This window comes from Pollachius pollachius (genome assembly GCF_949987615.1).
Source record: "Pollachius pollachius genome assembly, chromosome: 17".
Lineage (NCBI taxonomy): Eukaryota > Metazoa > Chordata > Actinopteri > Gadiformes > Gadidae > Pollachius > Pollachius pollachius.
Window position 1 is genome coordinate 12,719,179 of NC_136950.1, and position 22,447 is coordinate 12,741,625.

At 43.8% G+C, this 22,447-nt stretch overlaps 2 protein-coding genes across 4 annotated transcripts in view; both read right to left on the reverse strand.

Moving 5' to 3' along the window:
* Positions 1 to 12,019, reverse strand: part of phldb2b (pleckstrin homology-like domain, family B, member 2b) — a 43,625-nt gene extending 31,606 nt beyond the window's left edge. For all 3 annotated transcript variants that reach the window (XM_079754305.1, XM_079754306.1, XM_079754304.1), the window contains exons 1-5: positions 11,735 to 12,019; positions 6,084 to 6,140; positions 5,450 to 5,573; positions 3,647 to 3,745; positions 3,355 to 3,438 (exon numbers count right to left, since the gene is read on the reverse strand). In XM_079754305.1, the coding sequence (XP_079610431.1) occupies positions 3,355 to 3,438; positions 3,647 to 3,745; positions 5,450 to 5,573; positions 6,084 to 6,140; positions 11,735 to 11,767 (397 nt within the window). In that variant the 5' untranslated portion in view covers positions 11,768 to 12,019. The remainder of the gene's footprint in view (positions 1 to 3,354; positions 3,439 to 3,646; positions 3,746 to 5,449; positions 5,574 to 6,083; positions 6,141 to 11,734) is intronic.
* Positions 12,020 to 16,281: 4,262 nt separating this feature from the next.
* plcxd2 (phosphatidylinositol-specific phospholipase C, X domain containing 2) lies at positions 16,282 to 22,447 on the reverse strand (the record flags this gene model as incomplete). The annotated part of the gene is made up of 8 exons (XM_079755109.1): positions 16,282 to 16,444; positions 17,756 to 17,886; positions 18,402 to 18,512; positions 19,955 to 20,110; positions 20,260 to 20,313; positions 21,233 to 21,352; positions 21,683 to 21,819; positions 22,345 to 22,447. The coding sequence occupies 8 exons, from the start codon at positions 22,445 to 22,447 to the stop codon at positions 16,282 to 16,284; spliced, it is 975 nt and encodes a 324-aa protein (XP_079611235.1).

Sequence of the window (22,447 nt, forward strand, 5' to 3'; positions counted from 1 at the left end):
CTCTCTCTTCTCCCCTCTGTTCCGAGGTTTACCCCTGCACAATCCAAGAGGCTGAGACGAGGACCGCACCAACTTTCCCGACACGGGGGAGGGGGCTCAGGATTTACAAGCGAACTCGGTTCAAAGACAACCCGAGAAAGCAATAACCCTGCATATGGCTTGCAGCAGAAATGTGGAAAATAACTCAAAAACAGACAGTTACCAAGAAGGACCCGTGTGCTTTCATTGAGGCTCGTTGTCCATACTCTTACTTTTTCATTAACACCCCTATTGTGAGTTGGGAGGTACAAAGGCTAATAGTCTGCGAGGTATTTTGTGGACGCCCCCACCACTTCTTCTTTGTCTACCTACTTTTCCTTGGCCCCTATAACTACCTTCAAGTTACTCAATACCAGTAGGGATGTCTGCTGGTCGAAGGGTTCATGCTTAAACAATGACTATTTCTAAGAATACTGCTTTCTTGATTATTTCTAAGGTTTTATATATATATATATATATATATATATATATATATATATATATATATATATATATATTTATGTGGTCAAAGCGTGTGACATTGAATAGAGTTCAATGTCAATGTGAAGGGGGACGGGACTAAAAATGCTGTAAATTGAGAAACAAGCTAAAGAAAGGCAAACTAATTGTGAATCAATGTATTTCAAAACGTCAAATTTTTGTTTTTTCATCAGGGAGCATTTGGACGTTTTCTTATGTTTTTTTTTCTATCCTCATGACTCACTTAACATTAGTCACAGGTTTAAGTCTTGAGAAATACATTGGTCATCACAAACCCTTGTTATGTGTTATGCTTGTGCTTATGCGATTAATTCAAGATGGACTTACTCATCATCAAACAAACATTTCTCTGTTAGGGAAAACCAACACGGTCACTACCAAAAAGGGTCTAAACATTTTTGGAGAAAAAGCAAGGGAATTATCCATCCATGGAAAAGAGTTGTATCCCATATATAGCCTACCTTTTGCTCATGATGTAGACGTGTTGGCTTTGCTATAATCCAATTATTAAAGAAAACTTTCACACAGGGGTACATAAGTCTCCCTGATCCCAGGTCAAACCTGGGATCAATGGACCTCAAATCAGAGAAACATCAGGGACAGAGCTAATCATCTCCAGAACAAATAGAGAGAGAGAGAGTGTGTGTGTGTGTGTGTGTGTGTGTGTGTGTGTGTGTGTGTGTGTGTGTGTGTGTGTGTGTGTGTGTGTGTGTGTGTGTGTGTGTGTGTGTGTGTGTGTGTGTGTGTGTGTGTGTGTGTGTGTGTGTGTGTGTATGTGTGTGTGTGGTCAGACTCACTGAACCCTGCTCAACTGCAGCCACAGTATTTAGCATATCTTAAGCCTCCTGTCTCGCTCCCTGTCTCTCTCACTGTCTGCCTGCCTCACTCTCTCTGTCTGTCTCTCTCTATCTTTTAGATTTGTTTACCCTTCCACCCTCTTGAACTCTCCAAGCCCTCCGTTTGGTTGACCCCCGAAGACTTTCCAGACCGTCTTGCCCTTTTGGCCTGTGACTCTCCCCTTCTCTCTTTACACCCCCGCCCCCCCTCACACCTCCCCCGCCTACAGCTGGCCCACCAAGGCCTCCCTTGTGTGTTTGTAGACACAGACACACACACACACACACACACACACAGACACACACACGCCCAAACACACAGACACCCCCCCCCCACACACACATCCACACACACGCCCAAACACACACACACACACACACACACACACACACACACACACACACACACACACACACACACACACACACACACACACACACACACACACACACACACACACACACACCATCATGTTGTCAATATTTGAATCAGCCGGTCAGAGCAACGGAGACAAACAGCCTGGTCAATATTTAACAAAAAAAGATTGACTGGACCTCAGAGTAAACATGCGTGTACGAAGGGTTGAGGGAAACGCCGAACAATGGAGCGTTTCAGTACGAGAGGAAGAGTTGAGGTGAGAACCGTGGAGCAAGGAGGTGTTCTCCGGGTTTTATGAGGGGAAGAACACAATAGAAAATGATGGAATGGAAATGGATGATGGGGGTGTCGGTTGTACAACTGTTAAACTAAACAGAAAGAGACCTCCCAAAAAGGGAGGAAGGAAAGGACACAAGGACACAGAAGGAGAGAGACACTGAGTCAAAGACAAATAGAGATTAGAGAGAAAGGAGAAAAAACACACCAAAAATAAAGCTTAAGAGCGTTTAGGAGAGTGTATATGTGTGCGTGAGTGTGAGTGTGTATCAGTGTGTTTGAGTGTATGTGTGTGTGTGCGTGAGTTTGGTCAATGTGTTTGTGTGTGTGTCTGTGTGTGTGTGTGTGAGTGTGTGTCAATGTGTTTGTGTGTGTGTGTGTGTGTGTGGTAGGGCTGAGGGGAGGGTTTGAAATGTTCCAGAGACTGCTGTGTTTCTGTGCAGTGTTTGGAAGCTGTGATTCATCAGAGGCTAACCACTGGTAATGAAACTACGGTAACGTATTAAACCACACGCACACACACACACACACACACACACACACACACACACACACACACACACACACACACACACACACACACACACACAGCTACAGCACTTAGCAACATCAAAATATTACGTTTGCACACCATGCACATTTGGAGTCATACAAAAAATGATCTGTGTATTATTCGGCTGTACATTTTAGGCACATTATGGATTTTTCCATTTGGAGCCTCCAACATATTACAGTGGTAGCATGACTCATGCACACATTCTGAAGGAACGCCAGCCGGCCAAACCACAAACCAACCAGCATACCACACTGAGATTATGAAATACTACATGTGTGCGGATCCTTGCTGTGCAGTTCACTGTTGATACGCTTAGCCAGTGTTTCTCAAATGGGGGTACGCGTACCCCTAGAGGTATTTTGAAGGATTGCAATCGGTACTTAGAATTTTGTTTGGTTAATCTTGCAATGATTGACAAAAATAATAAAAACAAGCCCTTGTGAGTAAATTCACACCACCCATGTAATATTCATTTTTATAAATAGCATGTACCTACATCATTTATGTCCATTACCATATTTTTCCCCTCTACCAAATAATTCGTGCAGGTGAAAGGGGTGGCTGAAAATAATATCTTTGAGGGGAAAAATCAGGAAAGATATATTCAGAAACACTGCGCTAAGCAACAACACCTAACTTTACAGAACATGTGTTATATTATCGGCCAATAGATGGCAGTATAATCTCTCTCTCTCTCTCTCTCTCTCTCAAATAAGCTTGTGGTATGGATGTGTGTTTGTGTTGCTGTGTGTGTGTTTGTGTTGCTGTGTGTGTGTTTCAGTGCTTACCCTGAGTGAGTGGTGTGGGAACAGTGACCTGCACTCCGTCCAGACTGCAGAGGTGACCGCAGGGGTCCAGAGTGACCACCCCTCCTGTGGTAACGTTATCATAACAAGGTTGGCATTGGAGGAGGTCAAAGCGGTCTATTGTATTATGGGCTCCACCTAGCTTTTTCTCAAAAATATGTTACATTACTGTTATATGTGCAGCAGTAAAGCCCAGTAAAGCGCCTATCATTTATAAACCATAGGTTGTTATCCACCTTATCCACTCAAAAGACCTAGACTCACTAAGACCAACCTTCATTGAAGATAAGACAGTGCTCTGCCTCAATCCCGGGCCCCTCGATGCTGATGTCTTGGGGTACTGGGGCGTCGTCTCGCCCAATGCGGGTCACTCCTGGTAGGGTGAAGACACAAAGCTTTGAAGGAGCGCTATTATGGCAAATTCATTGTGTATTAAAGTCAACATGGCTAAAATCGAGCGCCTCCCAGTTAGAAGACCCTCAGAATATATATTTTTTATAAACAGTGTCCACTCTAACTGTCTTTTCAACTGTGTTACGCAAACTAGTGTAGCTCAGCTGGTTTAATTGGATGAGCTAATTGGCTAAGCTAATGAGATGGATGTTTCATCTATTTTAGATACAATAAGCAACAGGTCTATAAACTTTAACCTTGTGGTTGTTATATTTATTTATTATCTCACATCAGCATATGAAACACTATCATCGGAAAACTGCAACAAATTATCCTGCTAGTTAATACTTTGTAAACTAACCACTCAAAATCATTCTTATAATAGTAACTACCAAGCTGAACGATTGACATGGGATTCAAGCTTTTAAATTCTTCTCTATTGACTCTGTTTCTCTCATTATCCGATACAGCTAGCCCCCTCACTTCCTCCTCAAAGGCTTGTCTGTAGTCTTTATGGAAATCAAACGCACAGTGAGAGCGAAACAGTAAACTAATACAGAGTGAAAGCATCCGATTGTAGTTGAGCACAGGGGCATTGGAACGTAGCCGAGAGACTGCACTTCAGTCATTCATTACTCTCATCTATCAAGATAGTTAGCTCTCATGGCTCAGCTGACTCAACACAAACACAAACAAAGAGAAAGTCAACAAATAAGCAGGCCCTCCAAGGAGCCCTGAGCAAAAGGAATAGTTTCCCAGGACGACACACACACTATTTCACAAGCACTCAATTGGCTCTTGTCGGGTACAAAAAAAATAAAAGGACTCCTTTGTCTCTCTCTGGTGGTTTCTTTGAGGAGAGAAAATGTTTCCTTTGCTTTTCCCTTTAGCACTAATTAACATCGGCAACGAGCCAAGAGAAAAGCACTCAGTTGTTCGACGGGGCTTTGCCTGTCGGTCCAATTGTACTGCTGTTTAATCTGTTATTTGTTGGCAACATCTGTTTGAGTATCGTTTTGGAGCCGGGTTGATCTGCCGCCTGGTTCTCTCTCCCTGTGTTCCTGTTGCTCTGGACGCGCCTGTCGGCATGTTCACTTGGCTCCCACGAATAGTAATGAGGCAACACCTGCAGCGACACTGATCAATGTGTGGCTCTGTGTGTGTGTGTGTGTGTGTGTTGGGTTATGTGTGTGTGGGTGTGTGTGTTGGGTTATGTGTGTGTGTGTGTGTGTGTGTGTGTGTGTGTGTGTGTGTGTGTGTGTGTGTGTATTTGTGTGTGTGTTTGGGTATGTGTGCCTGTGTGTGTTTGTGTGCGATTGTGTGTGTCTGTGTGTATGTGTGTGTGTGTGTGGGGGGTTATGTGTGTGTGTGTGTGTGTCTGTGTGTATGTGTGTGTGTGTGTGGGGGGTTGTGTGTGTGTGTGTGTGTGTGTGTGTGTGTGTGTGTGTGTGTGTGTGTGTGTGTGTGTGTGTGTGTGTGTGTGTGTGTGTGTGTGTGTGTGTGTGTGTTGGGGTATGTGTGTGTATGTGTATGCTTATGTACATGAGTGTTTGTGTGTGCAAGAGCTTCAGCTGTGGATTGTTGACATGGAAGACACCGCACATTCACAAATATACCCATATGACATCACCAAGGGTTAAATACCATCATACTACGGTTGTGTGCGTGTGTGTGTGTTTGTTACCTTCGTTAAGCGGCAGCAGGGTGATAGCTATACTCAGCCTACCGCTGCCGAGGCTGACCAGATGGGGCATGGCTGTTTGTACCTTCAATGCTTTCCCTGTGTCAATCATGTCAAGGGGCGGGGACTAGAGAGGAAGGAGATGACAACATCAGTTTGTAGGCATACATTGTTGCACTGCATTGTATTATTAACAGTGTTGTGTAACATTGTGTTTGTACTCTAGAGGTCTCCTTAGTCGACTCATCAGCCACAACCTCTTTGACTGTATTTGTAAGCCTCCAGCAATATGAGTGGTCAAAACAAATATTAACCAACAACAGAAAGCGAACAGATAACCCATATTTGAGCTAGTCTGCCACTGATTTGTGAGACTTTTTTTGGTGTTACTGTGACAACTTTGTCTCAACATTTTTAAATGGTCTAAATACGTATCCAAATCTTTTACCTGTGATGACCAAAGAAAATATCTTCTTGGATTGTATGGAGAGATGATTATAAAGACTACAAAGACTATAAAGATTGTTAAGACTAAAGACAGCCGGTTTGGTTGTGACTCCACTGTCAGTACTAATTAAATTAGTGTGTAATTAGATGTCACTACCGTCAATGTGTGTTTTGATGTAATTTTACAAACCTTAGGTTCGACTGGACTCATTTGATCAGATTCTGGCTTAAATAGCATCTCAGAGTCCTATTGTACAGAAAAAGGAATAGAAACACATACAATTAAAGCCTACAGAATCAAACACTTTTTATGTAAAAAAGAAACCATGTTACGTTGTAAACCGTTAAGTGTGCCCCTTCAAGAGAAACGTACAAATACACACACACACACACACACACAAACACACACACAAGCTGGTGGTAATGTTGCATGAAAGTTCTGTCTGTGTGTGTGTTTGTGTTTGAGTGAGTGAGTGAGTTAGTGTGTGCATGTGTGTAGGTTTAGGAGTGCTTTTAGCACCTTTGAAGAAACGTTGACAGCCATTACAATCTGTTCCTCCTGGCTTCAAAATGTTAAAATCTTTACTCTAGAAGCTGCGCAAACAAGGATAGGAAAAATACAAATATTTGTACAAAGAAATGATCTTTGCGAGCAAGAATTAGACTTTAAGAATCGAGAGGATTGTGTGTTTGTGTGAGAGAGAGGAAGGGAGACATGGTAGATAAACAAAAAGTAAACATGGGCCCCAATACCTCCAGATTGGTGTGTGTGTCTGTGTGTTGCCAAGGACAATCCACCCATAACCCTATAATTCTGTGTGACAAAAACAAACCCGCTTGACTTTTACGCATGCACACAAACACACACACACACACGCACATGCACAAACACACACACACACACACACACACACTCACACACACAGATGGATGAACCAAAACCGACATGAATAGAGCTTATGGGAAACCACACCAACCACATATCCTACCACCAGCTATCCTTCCTCTCCCTCCCCCACTACCTCCCCCTCTCTCTTCCCACTCTCCTCCCCTCTCCCTCTCTCTCTCCCTCTCTCTCTCCCCATCTTCCGCTCTCTCTTCCTCTCTCTCCGTCTCTCTCTCCCTTACACTTTCTCTCTCCACCCTCTCCCTCTAGCTCTCTCCCTCTTTCTTCCCCTCATTCCTTACTCTATATTCACAGACTTTGTTTACACCTCTCCCTGTTATCTTATCCATAGGTAAACACTATGTTTAATCACAACCGTCCAAACTCTCAAGCACATTCACCTATTTCCAGGTAACTCAAGTTAATAAATCACGTTTTGATTACTTTATTAATATTTAACTGATTCCTTCCAGTGAGTATGTCTGGAAAGTGCTGCTTGATCTTCAACGACCCCAAATCTTAATTTTATTTTGTTTATTTTGGTTGTCTTCCTCGTAATACTTTCCTCTATTATTTACACTTCTTAATCATTTCTACTCTATTCCATATGCACCACCTCTCCTCTCCTGCTCTCCTCTGAAAAGGAAACTGAAATCTAAGTCAGCTTCTGCCTCACTTCCTCTAATTCAGCCTTTACTTCCTCCCTTCAGTCAGTCACTTCCTAACTCCCCCCACCTCCACACACAAAAAGGCACGGAGACACACTTTGCACTCAAGATGCCACCATGTTCTCTGTCTCAACGCAAACATTTCAAGTCCCACATCAGCTCATTTTGTTATCAAACTGATTTGGGCTTTTTACATTCCAGACAGACACAGACACAGACACAAACACACACACACACACACACACACACACACACACACACACACACACACACACACACACACACACACACACACACACACACACAGGCATTTAGAGATTTGTTCAGTGATTGAAGGACCTTTTCATCACGGTGTAGACAAAGCAAACACGCAATGTGTTGGCAACAGTGGCTTGAGAAAGACAGACCCACACAAGAGGTCCTGCCATGCTTTATCGAAGAAGCACATACTTTCTACAATATGCTTCTATTCATTTTCACAGTCCATGTTGCTAAAGAAAGACGTTCATCTACTTTTTACCGTCCTCTTCTCCTCTACTCTTATTCTATTAACGTGGGCTAGTCTTTCTAATACATCTACAGCCACGCAACTTCTCACATCCCCTCAGTCCCATACCCTCCCCCTGCCTCTCAATGCTCCATAGTTCTCCAGCAACCCCACCCCCACCCAGCCCTCCTCCACCTCCTCCTCCTCCAGGTGAGGAACTATGGGCAGGTGCAGACAAGCCTTTAGGCCCCTGTCACACTCCCTGAATATAAAGATCACTGGAGTGTGTTAACCCCCCTCACCACCCACACACACACACACACACACACACACACACACACAAACACTCCCCCCCCCCCCTCCTTCCCTGAGGGTTAGAAGATATGAAGCAGGGGCTCTAAGGTTCTGGAATCACACATTCCAGAACTCTGCAACCTCCGGTCTTATCTGTGACCCGGTCCTATCAGGGGGTTCATGGATCAAAATACCAGAGTCAACGAGGTGATCCTGGTGTACATGTGGAGGGACAAGCGCACACGCTCACGCACATGCACACGTTCGAGCACACGGACACACAAACACACACACACACACACACACACACACTGATATACACAAGCAGATGCACAATTATAACACAATAATGCTTCCGCTGTGGTCCGATTCAACAGGTCTTAATTTGTTAAACAACAAACCATGAATATGTATGGGAAAAGGCAAAGGGGAAATGAAAGCTGGTGAAGATGTGGTCGAGCACGGTGCAGAGAGAGTGACCAACAAAAAAGACAGAGGGAAGCACAATGAAGAGGAAAGGAGGATCACATGGGGAGGAAAACAGATGAGATAGGGACCAGATGAAGGGAGAGAGAGAGAGAGAGAGAGAGAGAGAGAGAGAGAGAGAGAGAAAAATAAAGAGAAATGAGAGTGAGAGAGAGAAAAAGAAAAAGATCTTAGAAACCACTGACTGTTCCGTCTCCTTGGTTTTATGAGTTTCTGACTTTCAACTGTAGGTTTCTCAGTTATTCTCTCTCTCTCTCTCTCTCTCTCTCTCTCTCTCTCTCTCTCTCTCTCTCTCTCTCTCTCTCTCTCTCTCTCTCTCTCTCTCTCTCTCTCTCTCTCTCTCTCTCTCTCTCTCTCTCTCTCTCTCTCTCCTGTTTTCCTCCCAGATGTGGGGTAGGGGCAATATTGTGAAGAGGCCATCTCAGCTGTTGCACAGATGAGATGGAAGTGTGTGTGTTAAGGTTGTTGTTTCTGTCTGTCTGTCTGTCTGTCTGTCTGTCTGTCTGTCTGTCTGTCTGTCTGTCTGTCTGTCTGTCTGTCTGTCTGTCTGTCTGTCTGTCTGTGTGTGCGTGTGTGCGTGTGTGCATGTTGTCGTGCGTTTGTGTGTGTCACAGTGCGTACATGCACACTGTCTGAAACTGGTTGTAATTCATGCCATTCTCACAGGCTGTTAGAATGACATGTCTCCTACTGTACTTTTCTCTTTCTGTTTGATCTTACAAACGCACTACCACCACATGCCACCTTATGTTATGTCTTTATAAATTTAGCCAAAGATGGTTGATGTCCTTAGAGTCACATTATGATTGTCATTGGGTCAACTAAAGTCTAGCTACAAGTTCAAATCTTTTCAAATGTCAGGTATATGTCAGAGAATTTAAGGATTAGTTGGAAATGGCTACGTGTGGCTAGCGATTACGGTAGTTACATGTTTACGCTTTGGTAAAGGTTAAGTAAGGGTTGGACATGGATACGGTCAGGGTAAGGATATAGGCATATACTTAAGCCGCACCACCTTGGTATCAGAATGTTCATGGAACATCTCTTTGTTCCAGCAAAAAATACGACAGAATTTTTAAAATCCATTTTTACAAAACGTTCTGCCCATGAGGCAACAAATGAATACCTGTACCACCACATAACTAATATGTATCTCTATCATGTGTCTTTTGGGGATATTGTCATTCAAAATATGACTGACTGCCTCTTATAATAAATAAATTCAATAAACGACGTTGTCTTTTCCACCCTTGCTCTTTCATTGACTCCTCCCCATTGTGTCTCTCTGCCCCCTCCTTACATTCCAGTGTAGCCCTCCCCTCCCACCTGACAAAGCCAGCTTTGTGTCACAGACTCTGTTTAATATGGAGACCCTCTCACTCTCTCTATGAGCGGGCAAGCAGTCTTAAGTTAATTATTATCACCCTCCCATCTCCTTTCCTCTCCCATCTCCTTTCCTCTTCTTCCATCTCCTTTCCTCTGCTCCTATCCCCTTCCCTCTGCTCCCGTCTCCTTTCCTCCTCTCCCATCTCCGTTCCTCCTCTCCCATCTCCATTCCTCTCCACCACCCCTCCCTTACTGTGTTCTGCGCTCCACCTCTCTCGTCTCGTCTCGTCTCCACTTCCCCCCTCACCTCTTTCCTCCTCTTTGCTCTCCTCACCTCCTCCTCTCCTCTCCCCCTCTCCCGCTGCGGTCCTGAAGGAGCGTTGAGTCGCATGCGGAGCCCGGCCTACGCCCCTTCGCTCACACAACCCTTGTTAACAGTGAATGTCTTGGTTCAAATGCATTTGTCGAATCGTTAAAGCCGATTATTAGACCCGTTCCTCAGGTGACCTTGGTTCAAACACAACAAAAACATAGACCAGCATTGTTCTCCTCTCTCTCTCTCTCTCTCTCTCTCTCTCTCTCTCTCTCGCTCGTTCTCTTTCTCAAGATATTACACATACTTAATGATTGCCAAAAAGCAAGGAATCCGCACAGGATATAAATCCATTGTTGTTACAGCTCAGTCAAAGATGGAGGAAATGTAGGCTGAATTTCAGGTCAACTGTGTGTGTGTGTGTGTGTGTGTGTGTGTGTGTGTTTTAATGTCACATTCATTACCTAAATTGCCATACGGAGGGGATCAACCAGTGTTAGGATATATTTTCCAATGAAGCGGATATGGGAGAAGCGGATATAGTGTGTGTGTGTGTGTGTGTGGGGCGGGGGGACGGAGGGCACTGAGTTATGAGATGTTGACACAAATTAGCGAGTGGAAGAAGAGACGTATAGTGAGTCAAATGGAATGAGAGACAGAGAGCGAGAGAGAGAGAGAGAGAGAGAGAGAGAGAGAGAGAGAGAGAGAGAGAGAGAGAGAGAGAAGCACACACACACTCGCAGACATAGAGAGACAGACAGAGAGATAGCGAGACAGATAGACAAAGAGAGAGGGAGACACACACACACACACACACACACACACACACACACAAAGAGGAGACGGACTGACACTGGGATCATAACAAAGAGACAGCTTTTGTGACAGACAGATAAAGGGAAGGATGCCATATATGTCATGGTGAGTCTACATTCCAAAGTTAAATCAAGTTATAAAGTCTTTATCTACATTTATTTAATTTTTCATTTGATGCATGTGCTCTTTCAGTCAGTCAGTCAGTCAGTCAGACAGACAGACAGACAGACAGACAGACACATTCTTCATCACGGTTCAGCCCTAAGCAGAGAGGAGTGATGATTTATAAGGTCGACTGATTAAAAATACCCAGGATCCTCTAGGTCGGACCTGGAGTCAATACCTACACGCACAGACATGCCGCTTCAGCAACGTCGACTAGTGTTTGGAATACCAGCAGATGAGCTACACGTCGTGGGTTAATTGTGTTAAAATTCCAAAATGAATCACAAATTATTCTCAATTCAACTCAGTGACAATTGCGGCGGCTATTCATATGACATTAAGCAAATCTTAAACGAAGTTGTTCATGAATAGGTATACACAAAAATCCGTTGATGCCTACCATTATTGAAGTAGGGCTGACCACTTGTGTCATCTTGAAGTAAGGGCGAAGACCGTCACTCTGTAGAAAGTCCTTTAGTCCAGTAGGCTACCTGTTGTCCTGTTTCCCCAAACTATCTCAGTTGCCGCCGGCCATTGAATTTTTCTAGCTCTACATCCCAATTGGCCGATGAAGCCGGCTCCTGTGGTTTCAGCGCAAGTCTGCGGACGTTTACTTCACGCGACCTCCTCCAACAACATTAACATACAACTGGCAACACACCACCTACTTCATGCAGGCTCACGACTGAACGTCCCACAACCCTGGCCAGCGGCGACGCGCAGTGGTAGGGTGCACACGCAGCAGCTGTAATTGGACTGGGAAAAACTCGACCCTACGGAACAAGGGGCGGGAGTTCGCCCCCCCCCCCCCACACACACACACCGCCCCCCCCCGTCTCTCCACCCACCCCCTCTGGCGCTCTGCTAGGTCGTATCGCTCATATTTACTGCTGCTCCTATCTGCAGGTGCAAGGAGTCTATTCACCTTAGCTTGACCCCTTGTCCGAGTTCAACGGAAAGTAGAGGATCCATTGAAGGGATATTAGATATAGAAATGGACAAAGGGGGTCGTTGTGCATCTTTAAGCCATTCACAATTATCCAACCATGGCATTACACAAACACATCCACTCACACGCACACAAAAACGTATTGTATGTCATTAGTCAATTTGTATTTGATTGTAGCATCTGTTTGAGTTTACGGTACGTATCATCATCCCACTGCCTGATTAACCAAGGTATGCTGCTGTGATCAACAATGAATGGGGCTCTTAGGTGACCTCAAAGTGGCTCTCACAGTTAAGGCCCAGTGTGCTGTTCCCTATTAGATGGCTGGAAGGATTTACGAAAAAATAAGTTTGTGTAAGGAAATAAACCTTTAACAGACTGTGAGAATGAAGCTATGGTTAACACACACTCAGAAACAGTTACAAACACACACACACACGCACACACACACACACACACACACACACTGAACTCTGTGGCAACAGGGGCATCCCATGGAAAAAAAGAGTGAAAATGTACCTTCTATTCTGTGATTAAAAGCTGTTCTCTTTCGGCTGAGTGGACGAGTAACCTTGTTTCATTTATCATGATCTCGACCCTATTTCAGTAATGGAGCCTTGCTTTGATTGTCTTTGATGAAAACGACAATCAAACAGGCACGGGGCAATCATGCTTGAGGGGGCTACCAGATACAGGCATCGGCTGTAATGTCTCCCTTAAAGGCTCTCCAATTGGCCCTTTAGAGCAGATCTGCTTTCAACTCTCTCCCATGTCAAGTGTTTTTCCACCAGCCGGCCACGTCGTTGTTGTGTTTCCGCAGTCGCCGGACCGAGGCGCTCTCTCTCAGTGACCTCATCCGCAGGCTAGGACCCTGCGGACCGGTATGCAGACCCTGGTGGAATGCAGTGAGAGCATTCCCCCAGATAAGATTCCAAGACTCTCATGTGATCCTGTGAGGGTTTCGGGGCGGTTGAACATGACCTGGCTTCAGACGGGATTGCACACTTTTTAATGATTTAGAAATAGATCCTAAAGCAATTAGTTAGTGTTACCTTTAAAGGAATGAACAGCCCCCTTTTGATGGTCCACGGTAAAGCATTTGAGATAAGCCATCTCGCTCGCTAAGTCCTCTATAAGTCCTAATGGCATCTTATCTGCTTTTTTGGGGCTGTTAAAAAACAAAGCTTCTCAAACAGTAGGTAGTCGCCTGAGCCCCGTGGACAAACATCCCCGCAGCTGCAATTAGATCGATGCAGAACAGGCAGGTCTGATGCAGGAGAGGTGGGTATTCTTGATCCGACTGCTATCGGATGCGGTTCGCACCATTAAAGGTTGGAACTCGGGTGTTGGTTGCTGGCTTAGAAATACTGCTGGCTTAAATTCAGAATTTAGTCCTCTCTCCCACTCTCATGGGTTATGAGGCGTGATAAGTTGATGATGAGATGGAAGTGCTTCAAAAGTCGCTGGTATCGCACTAGCATACAAATTCTGTAAAAGTGCAGTAAAGACATACAGAAAGGAATTACACATTTTTATTTTTGCATACTCCAAAAAGGACTTGGATGATATGTCCAAAAAAATAATAAATGTATTCGAATATCATTTATTTTCTGTATGATATGTAATCCTCTATCTGTTAGTATTTTATCTGTATGTTTAAGCTCCTCACAGGGACTGCTGAATCAACACATCATCATTTATAGAACAGCCGGCTTCTCTTTCAAAACCTGGGAAACCAACTGGGAGGGGCGGTCAAGATAAAGCAAAAGAGAGCGAGAGAGATTGAATGTATGTTTGATAGAGAGAGAGAGGGTGAGAGTGGGAGAGAGAGAGAGAGAGAGAGAGAGAGAGAGAGAGGGAGGAATTTGGCTCACTCTCCATCTATTTGAGCCCCTGTTCTCTCCCACTTGCCTGTCATGGTATGCGTAATTACTCTGCAATTAAAGTGCCTGTGTGTATAAGCGTGTGTGCGTGTATGTATGTGTGTGCGTAGAGGGGTGTACTGCAGTACTGTGTGACCCTGGTACGAACGCCTATGAGAGCGCAGCCCGGCCCGAGCCTGTGAATATTTCACACAGGAAAAGCGTGAGTACAAAGTAGGAGGGAAAGGAGGAGAGAAGGGCAGACATGAAAAGAAAACATAGAGGTTTGTCATGGGATGAGGCTTAAGTGGAAAGCAGCTGTTGTCATTTCTCCTCCCCCTATCTGTCTCTCTTCCCCTGTTTCACATTCTAGCTCTTGCTCTCCTTCTCCCTCTCTTGCTGTTTCTCTCTCTCACTCCCTCTCTTTCTCTCTCACATTTATATTTGTTTCTGACCAGCTACAACATTAGGGAATGACTGCCACTCTCTTTACAGCTAATTTTTCTTCCCTGTACTTGAGTCAACATACTTAAGATATGCTATGAACTTTTTTCATTTCGTTATCGTAGTTTTTGCACTTTACTTTGGAACACATGACCACTAGGAATGCAGAGTGACTCTCACACATACATAGATATGCGTTGGCACACACACACAAGCACACGAAAACACACACATGCTTGTCCACTAACAATGCACGTTAAACACGTCATATAAAAACATTATTTTATACCGAACACATGCAGGTAAACATTGCAAGTGTAAGCCACGTTGTGTGTTAGTGTGTGTATCAGAAAGGTATCACATTGCAGAATCTACTCTATCCATATAAGAGAGAAAATGTGGTTTCCCCTCCTCTGGAGGACTCAACTATACCTTCTAAATGTCTTGCCAAGGAATTTGCGCAAAAAAACTTGTGCTGTGATTAAACTGTAAACATAGACACATATTTAACTGCAGGTTGACTTTCTGACAGTATGTGTTGGTAAATGTGTGCTCATGTCTGTGTTTTGTGTGTGTGTAAGCATGTTTAGCGCTAGTGAGGATTTTGGCACAGACATTACACACATTTAGTCATCTTTGTCGGCCAAAGGTGACTAAATGTAGTTAAAGTCCCCTTTGAGCCACAGTGCTAACCACTACCTATAACAGACATGGGAAAGAAAATATACAGACGCAAACAGTTGGAGTTTCCCTGTAATAACTATTGTGAAAAGTCCTTATGTTTATTCTTCAATCCTTCTCTGTCTCACTTTACACCTTTATTGATGTTATTTTGAGTTAATTTAGTGCGTACATTTATGGTTGTTGGTGTTTCTACCATATAAACCGTGTTCATTTTACTTTCAAAACATGCAATCTAAGCTGCATCAATTTGCTAATTTAAACCATGGATACTCTTCACAGACAATATCATATAATATACGATAGAATACTTCAAAATACTATAAAAATATAGTGCATCAAATAGCTGAAGCTCATTTCTTATACATACAGAACAGCAATGCAGGTCATGCAATTTCTATTTTAACTCAATCAAGTACCTGAGAGACATTTGACAGATCATAGGTAGTGATGAACCATCACCAACCGTGTGAAAATCTCAGTGGTATCCAAAATGAATTCTGGATTAATGAATGAGAAAGGCAATGTTTCTTTTCCAAAGCAATGTAGTGTACAGTACCATAAACATAGACATTGGCATACCCATGTTGTCAGTTTTATCCGTAGTTTGGAAAAAGCGTCTGATTCATAGTTTTAGCACAAAAGGTGAATTTTAAACATGACAAATAGACTTCTCATCAGGCAGGTAGGGTGTAGTTCAACTTCCTCTTTACTATCCATATCTGTCTTATCAATTCCCACTGCAATCCCATAATGCAACAATATCCATCCATGTTTCGATCTCCTTGGCCTTAACATTTGTTCGTTCCTACTCTCGTTGCTTCTGTGCAAAGCAAATCTCATTGTCACTATAACCAGACGCTGAACAACAACGACAAGCAAAAAAAACCTGTTGCCATGACAATTGTTTGGTGTCCCGTCCTCTTGCTGACATCATCATTCCACAACTGTCTCAAGCATTTGCACAACACCTCATCCAGCTTAAATGACCCCCACTGGGCGTGTCCTCTGTCACGAAGCCCCGCTGTGGTCCCTCTCAGACAGCAGCAGGTTGTTCAGCCTGATGACGGTGTTGGCAAAGTCGGTAAGCTCCACAAAGTCAGAGGTGATGATGTTGACACCGCCAACGCCGGGCTTCTGGGCCTCCACCCAGGTCATGATGGCTGGAAGGTTTCTGGAAGTCGAGGCGGGTCAGGGCGGACCATGAGTCAACACATAAGTTAAAATAACGAGCCAACACGCGATTCTAGCTCTGCGCTTGCAGTGGGCCTTTTGATGTCTAACAATGCTAAAAATGTAATTAAAGTATATTTTTGTCTATTTGTTTTCCATCTGCAAAAAGAACCAGAATATGGTAACCATAGCTACAATTTTGACTTTGTTTCAAACGACAGATCAAGGAAAAACCTTTTCAGTTTTTTGGACAATGTCATCGCTCAACTCAATATTTATCGATGTTTAGCATATTATACACATCACGTGCCAATGTGTAACAGCAGGAGAGAGACAAGGGAAATGGGATGAAGACAAAAGAGGACGGGGTGTTTTCCTGTATCTATATGTATCATCTTCAACAGCAGAACTTTCCATTTCAAACACTGTCACTCACACACACACACACACACGCACGCACGCACGCACACACACACACACACACACACACACAAGCACACACACACACACACACACACACACACACAAACACACAGGAATCTCGAGAACCATAAACCATCCACAGGCTCCAGTGGCAGGCAGAACAAAACCAGGAAGTCTAAATGTTTACGCTGCAATAATAAACAATCCCTGCTTCCTCGGAAGTACGAAATTAGGTGACTTCCTGTCTCGCCTCAGTATCCGTTGTGGGACTTCAGTCCTCAATGTGGGCTGTGGTTTGGTACTGGATGCCAGTAGGACAACAGTGGTGACATTAAGCTAAGCTAACATACACTCAGAGCTATGCCTTCAAAGTGGGATCCCTTTACCTTGAAGTTGTAGTTAGAAAAAAAAGAAAAATATTTAAAAAAAAATTGAGGAAAAGGGATTTCAGTCAGGACATCACATTATACAATGAGAACCATTATAATCTACATATTAATATACATTATAAGGATGTGACGTCTTATGTTAAATAGCTACTGCCACGCTACACATTACTTGTTTAGTATGAATCCATTCACACCTCCTTAACCCCTCTTAGGGCTTACTGTACTGCCCTCTATTGGCTCTACAGAGCATTGACAACAGTCAAGGCTGTGCAAACACAAACACACACACACACACACACGCACGCACGCACGCACACACACGCACACACACACACACACACACACACACGCACACACACACACACACGCATGCACACAGACACACACGCATGCACACAGACACACACACACACACACACACGCACGCACACATACGCAGGCACACACACACACACACACACACAATAAGGTGTGTATAACTGCGCATGCAGGTCTCTGACCTCTCCACCAGGTAGTTGCGGAGGCCCCACACCAGGCCTTTGGCCACGGTGTTGACCTTGGGGGTGAGGATGGCCTGGGACACGTGGAAGGAGCCCTGCTGCTGCCGCTCCTGCAGCGTGGTCTCCAGGAACTACACACGGTCACCACACCACACCACACACACTACATATGTGTCAGGGGCTCGTGAGCCCGCAGTACGGAGGGCCGCAGCAGCACCGCCGGGGGTCTGGCCAGAGGTTGTCGCCCCTGTCCTCGCCTTTCTTTTCATGGATACTTATACAAAAACATTTGACTATAGGTCTATCACATCAACGGGGGACTCATTTGAGGTGATCACAACCTCCATTTTAATAAAAAAGGTTTCGTCTTTGGGGGGTTGCTGTGGCTTTGGATTTTGGCCTTTTTTTTTTGGTAACTCATGAATGTAAATCCCCTTTAAGGTTAACTGAAGAAATCCCAAATCATTATTTACTAACATGTGTTTGCAAGAATCGACCCTTGAAAAAAAGTGGTTCAGCCTTATTATAGTATGTATTACACCTTTGTGTCTTCATTATATATCTGTGTGTGTGTGTGTGCGTGTGTGTGTGTGTGTGTGTGTGTGTGTGGAAATGTTTGTGTGTGTGTGTGTCTACACTGGCCTACCTTGATGAGTTTGTGTGGTTTGGTGGTGTTGGCCCAGGGTGCCGGGATCTTGTTGCCGGGCCAAATGACAGGACAGCCCTGTGCTGAAGCGTGGTGGTAGAACACTATCACCTGGAGAAACAGGTAAAGACTGTCAATCACATGAGGGGAAAGCCCTGGGCTGCAGAGTGGTGGTAGAACACTAATCACATTATTGGAATCACTATCCATCAGCTTTGACCACGTGGTTTTGGGCTAGCAGTTCGTTGAAATGCACCACATTGCAACTTCAATGTTTTCAAGTGTTAAACATGTTGGAGTAGTCCTCTGAACTGTACGTTTTATGTGTGGAAACTAAGTGCAACAACTGAACTGAACACTGAACTCTTCCAACTATTTATGTATCCCTTCAACTCTGTTCTCTCTTTGTCTTGCTATCCACCCCCCCCCTTTCTTTCTAACCCTCCATTATTTTCACCCCTGGGCTTTAGTGTGTCATTCCAAACCCTCTCTCTTCCTGTTCATCCATTCTCTGTGTCTGTATGTCTCTCTCTCACTCCTTCTCTACCCTGCAAGTAAACTGGCGATAGATAACGAGACAAGAGCAGAAAATTACTTTATAGTATCTGAGGTGTAAACTTTCACAGTTTCATGCATTATCCTTACGCATAAACACAAACAGAAACACACACAAACCCAAACGCAAGCCTACATTTATGTAGGCTAGTGAGTCAAACGCGCTAATGGTTAACTATAATCTCGTAAGGATCCGCGGCTAAGACCTGTGGACCTCACGCTTACTGACGGAAATAGCTCAGCATGTGTATGTCACGATAGGCCGTCTTACTCCCATAGTAACAGACCTACGTGCTTTAATTAAAGCTAGACATAAACTTATATGTTTGGCGAAGAAGTAACTAACATGATTAAACATTTAGACCAGGTGTCTTGCTCAAGGACACCACGACACTCTAGGAGGAGCAGGGGATTGAAATAGCAACTTTCCAGTTACAAATCCACCTGCACCACCTCCTGAACTACTACCACCCAAATAATGATGGTAACTGACTCATTGTGTCTCGATACTCTTTCTCAGCATTTGTCACATTTACTATCAGAACAGCATCAGTCAGACATACTTGGGTACCAGAGTTGAGTGTTCATGTTCTGACGTGGCTCAATCAAACTCACATACACTGATTGACAGGCAGTCCATTTAAGACCTTCCACCTCCTACACTGCAAAGTTCAGTTGGTTCAGCTGAATTTCTTCCACCACCAACCCAGCCTCCACCTGCATCATTCTGCCTTGTAACCTACAAAATTGGGTTGTGTTCCCGGTTGTCAAATGCATGCTTTAAATCCTGAACTAAGGACCACCCGAAAAGAGTGAACCATAAATCAAAACTAAACTGCACGTTTAATTCAACAAATGAATAAATCTATGGCAAAAGTGATTACTGAAAGAAGAGTATATTCTCTTATTACAAATTTTGGAGCTCCTTTCCATATTAAAATCCCAGTGTGGACAATGGGGGATTGTTGTGGTTTTTACTAATGAGAACATGTTGTCACCTGGTATTTCTTCTCCCAGAGGAAGTCGAGGGTGATGGTCTCCACAGGGCTGGCCCGGCACAGCTTGCTGCCAAACACCTCCTGCAGCATGCTGATGAGGTAGGCATGGTGCTCCTCCTCCATAGCATAGTGGTGGTTGAAGTCCAAGAACACCACCTGGATCAATCAATCAATCAATCAATCAATCAATCACTCACTCACTCAATCAATCAATCAATCATTTAATCAATCAATCCATCAATCAGTAACCATGGCGGTCTGTCTGTCATTTATCCATTTATTTATCATTGTACAAGGTTGTTTACCTCTTTCCGATGTTTGTTCAGAAACGAGTTGATATCTGACAGCCCATCCCTCACCTTAAGATAAACAAGCAGAGAGTGTATGAGAGAGAGAGAGAGAGACAGAGAGAGAGAGAGAGAGAGAAACCGTCTTCACCACTGAGGGTAACTAACACATGTCAGATCTCCTGGACTAATCAAACAAACTCTGAGTCACGTGATTCTCACTGTTATAATCGACTCGGATACAATACAACTCTGTGGGAAAATGTCGTCCCAGCCTCCATATTAAACCAAATCAGGCTAGATGTAAGGCAGAACGTATCGTGTTTTGCCCCCAGTCCCAGCCCCATCTCTAAAGAAAGACACCGCATTTGGGGTTTACTCTAAGTTGCGTTTAATTATAACAAAAAGAGAAAGAAAGTGCTTCAGAAATCCACCATTCAAGTTTCGATTTCGAGTGCATTTGCCCCATCATGTTCACAATAAAGTCAATGTACAAAAAAGAAAAAAAACAGTAAATTCACAAAAATAAATATTCAGTTTTCATATAAACAACCAGTGACTTCAAATTCCGTAGTCAAAAACCTGACCTCAAGTAATGTTTCAAAAAAGCAAGTAAATGAGGGTTGGTGTTTGTGTGTGTGTGTGTGTGTGTGTGTGTGTGTGTGTGTGTGTGTGTGTGTGTGTGTGTGTGTTTGGGGATGGGTGGGTAAGTAAAGCGAAGAGGTTGTTTACACTGCTTTAGGTCACCCGTAAGTCTTGAGTGTTTTAACAGACATATCCCTATTTTAATTAGGCATCATGACGAATGTACTGCTCAGAACGTGATAACGCGTCTCTGGTGGTTGAAATCAACCCAATAGGCAGAAACGCATTCGGGATTCTCACTGCAAAAAAAACAACCAACCAGGTTTATGGTACACGACACATCCCTCTTTGTCCTTTTTAACCCATGTTTCGTTTTTACACGCAGATCAATAAAAACACCATTCACCTTGTGTCCAAAGAGTCCATGGATGAAGTAGATCTCCTTCCCTGGCTCTCTTGGCTTAGAAGACACTCGGAGGTCAAAGTAGCGGATACCTGCATGAAGCTGCTCTCTAAAAGTCAGGTTCTACAGTGAGAGAAATAGAGGGAGAGGGGGCAGGAGAGAGAGAGAGAGAGAGAGAGAGAGACAGAGACAGAGGGAGACAGAGATGCCTGGTGAAAACAGGCATCCTTCACAATCGTTACTAATGTTTTCTATTCAGTTGAGAAATACGTTTTTATGAGCCCCTAGAACATGTGTTCAAGAATACCTCATGCCATTAAGAGACACAGTATGCAGGACGTCAACATTAAATCTTAAGTAATGTCAAAAATCGAAACCTCTGGAACTTTTGTCCTTTGTTTAACATCAGTGCATGTGAGTTAAGTTAGTTAGTTTGTTGTTTGAATGTGATACCTGGGTCATGGACCACTTCACCATGACCTTCTTGGCCATGTGTCTGAAGATGGTGGCCAGGTACTTGACAAACGCCTTCTGGTCAGGACCCACGGGTGCCTTCACGTCCACCCAGAATGTAAATGAGTCGTGGGACCCTACCCGAGAAGTGCATGTTTACAACATAGTCACATACAAAGGGAAACAAATCTTCCTATAGAATAAAGACGTGGGGTTAAAACAAATGACATTGGGAGGATGTGAAAATATGACACACGCACTCAATGCACACGGACACACTTTCCATTTTTCCTCTAATGAGGCATTTGACCTTGCACTGGGCAAATCTCAGCCAAACTTGTTTGGAATGACCTGTGGGTTAAGTGGCAATTAAGGTATTGTACACAAATCCATATACACATGTCTACAACTAAGCTAAGCACAATAAATGGTCTATGCATGATGCACTGCGCAAAACAATTATATTAAGAGGTTACATTTAAGAGTCGGATTGCCACTGAATAAGCACTTCATCTAAATATATAGATAATATTATTAATAGTGAAATAATATTACTCTTTCATTTTTTTTAGGCACCTAGACGCAACGCAATTACACATAAACAATAGCTTAATTAAATGTTGACAGGGTTGCGATCAAGTAGACACTGTTTATTGTTTTACCTGGCACAGCGAGGTATTTGAGGGGCATAGCAGTGAGCTTTGGGGACAGCGACCCCATCCAGTCCGCCCGAGCACTTCCGATGCCCGCCGGTCGTGTCTTCAT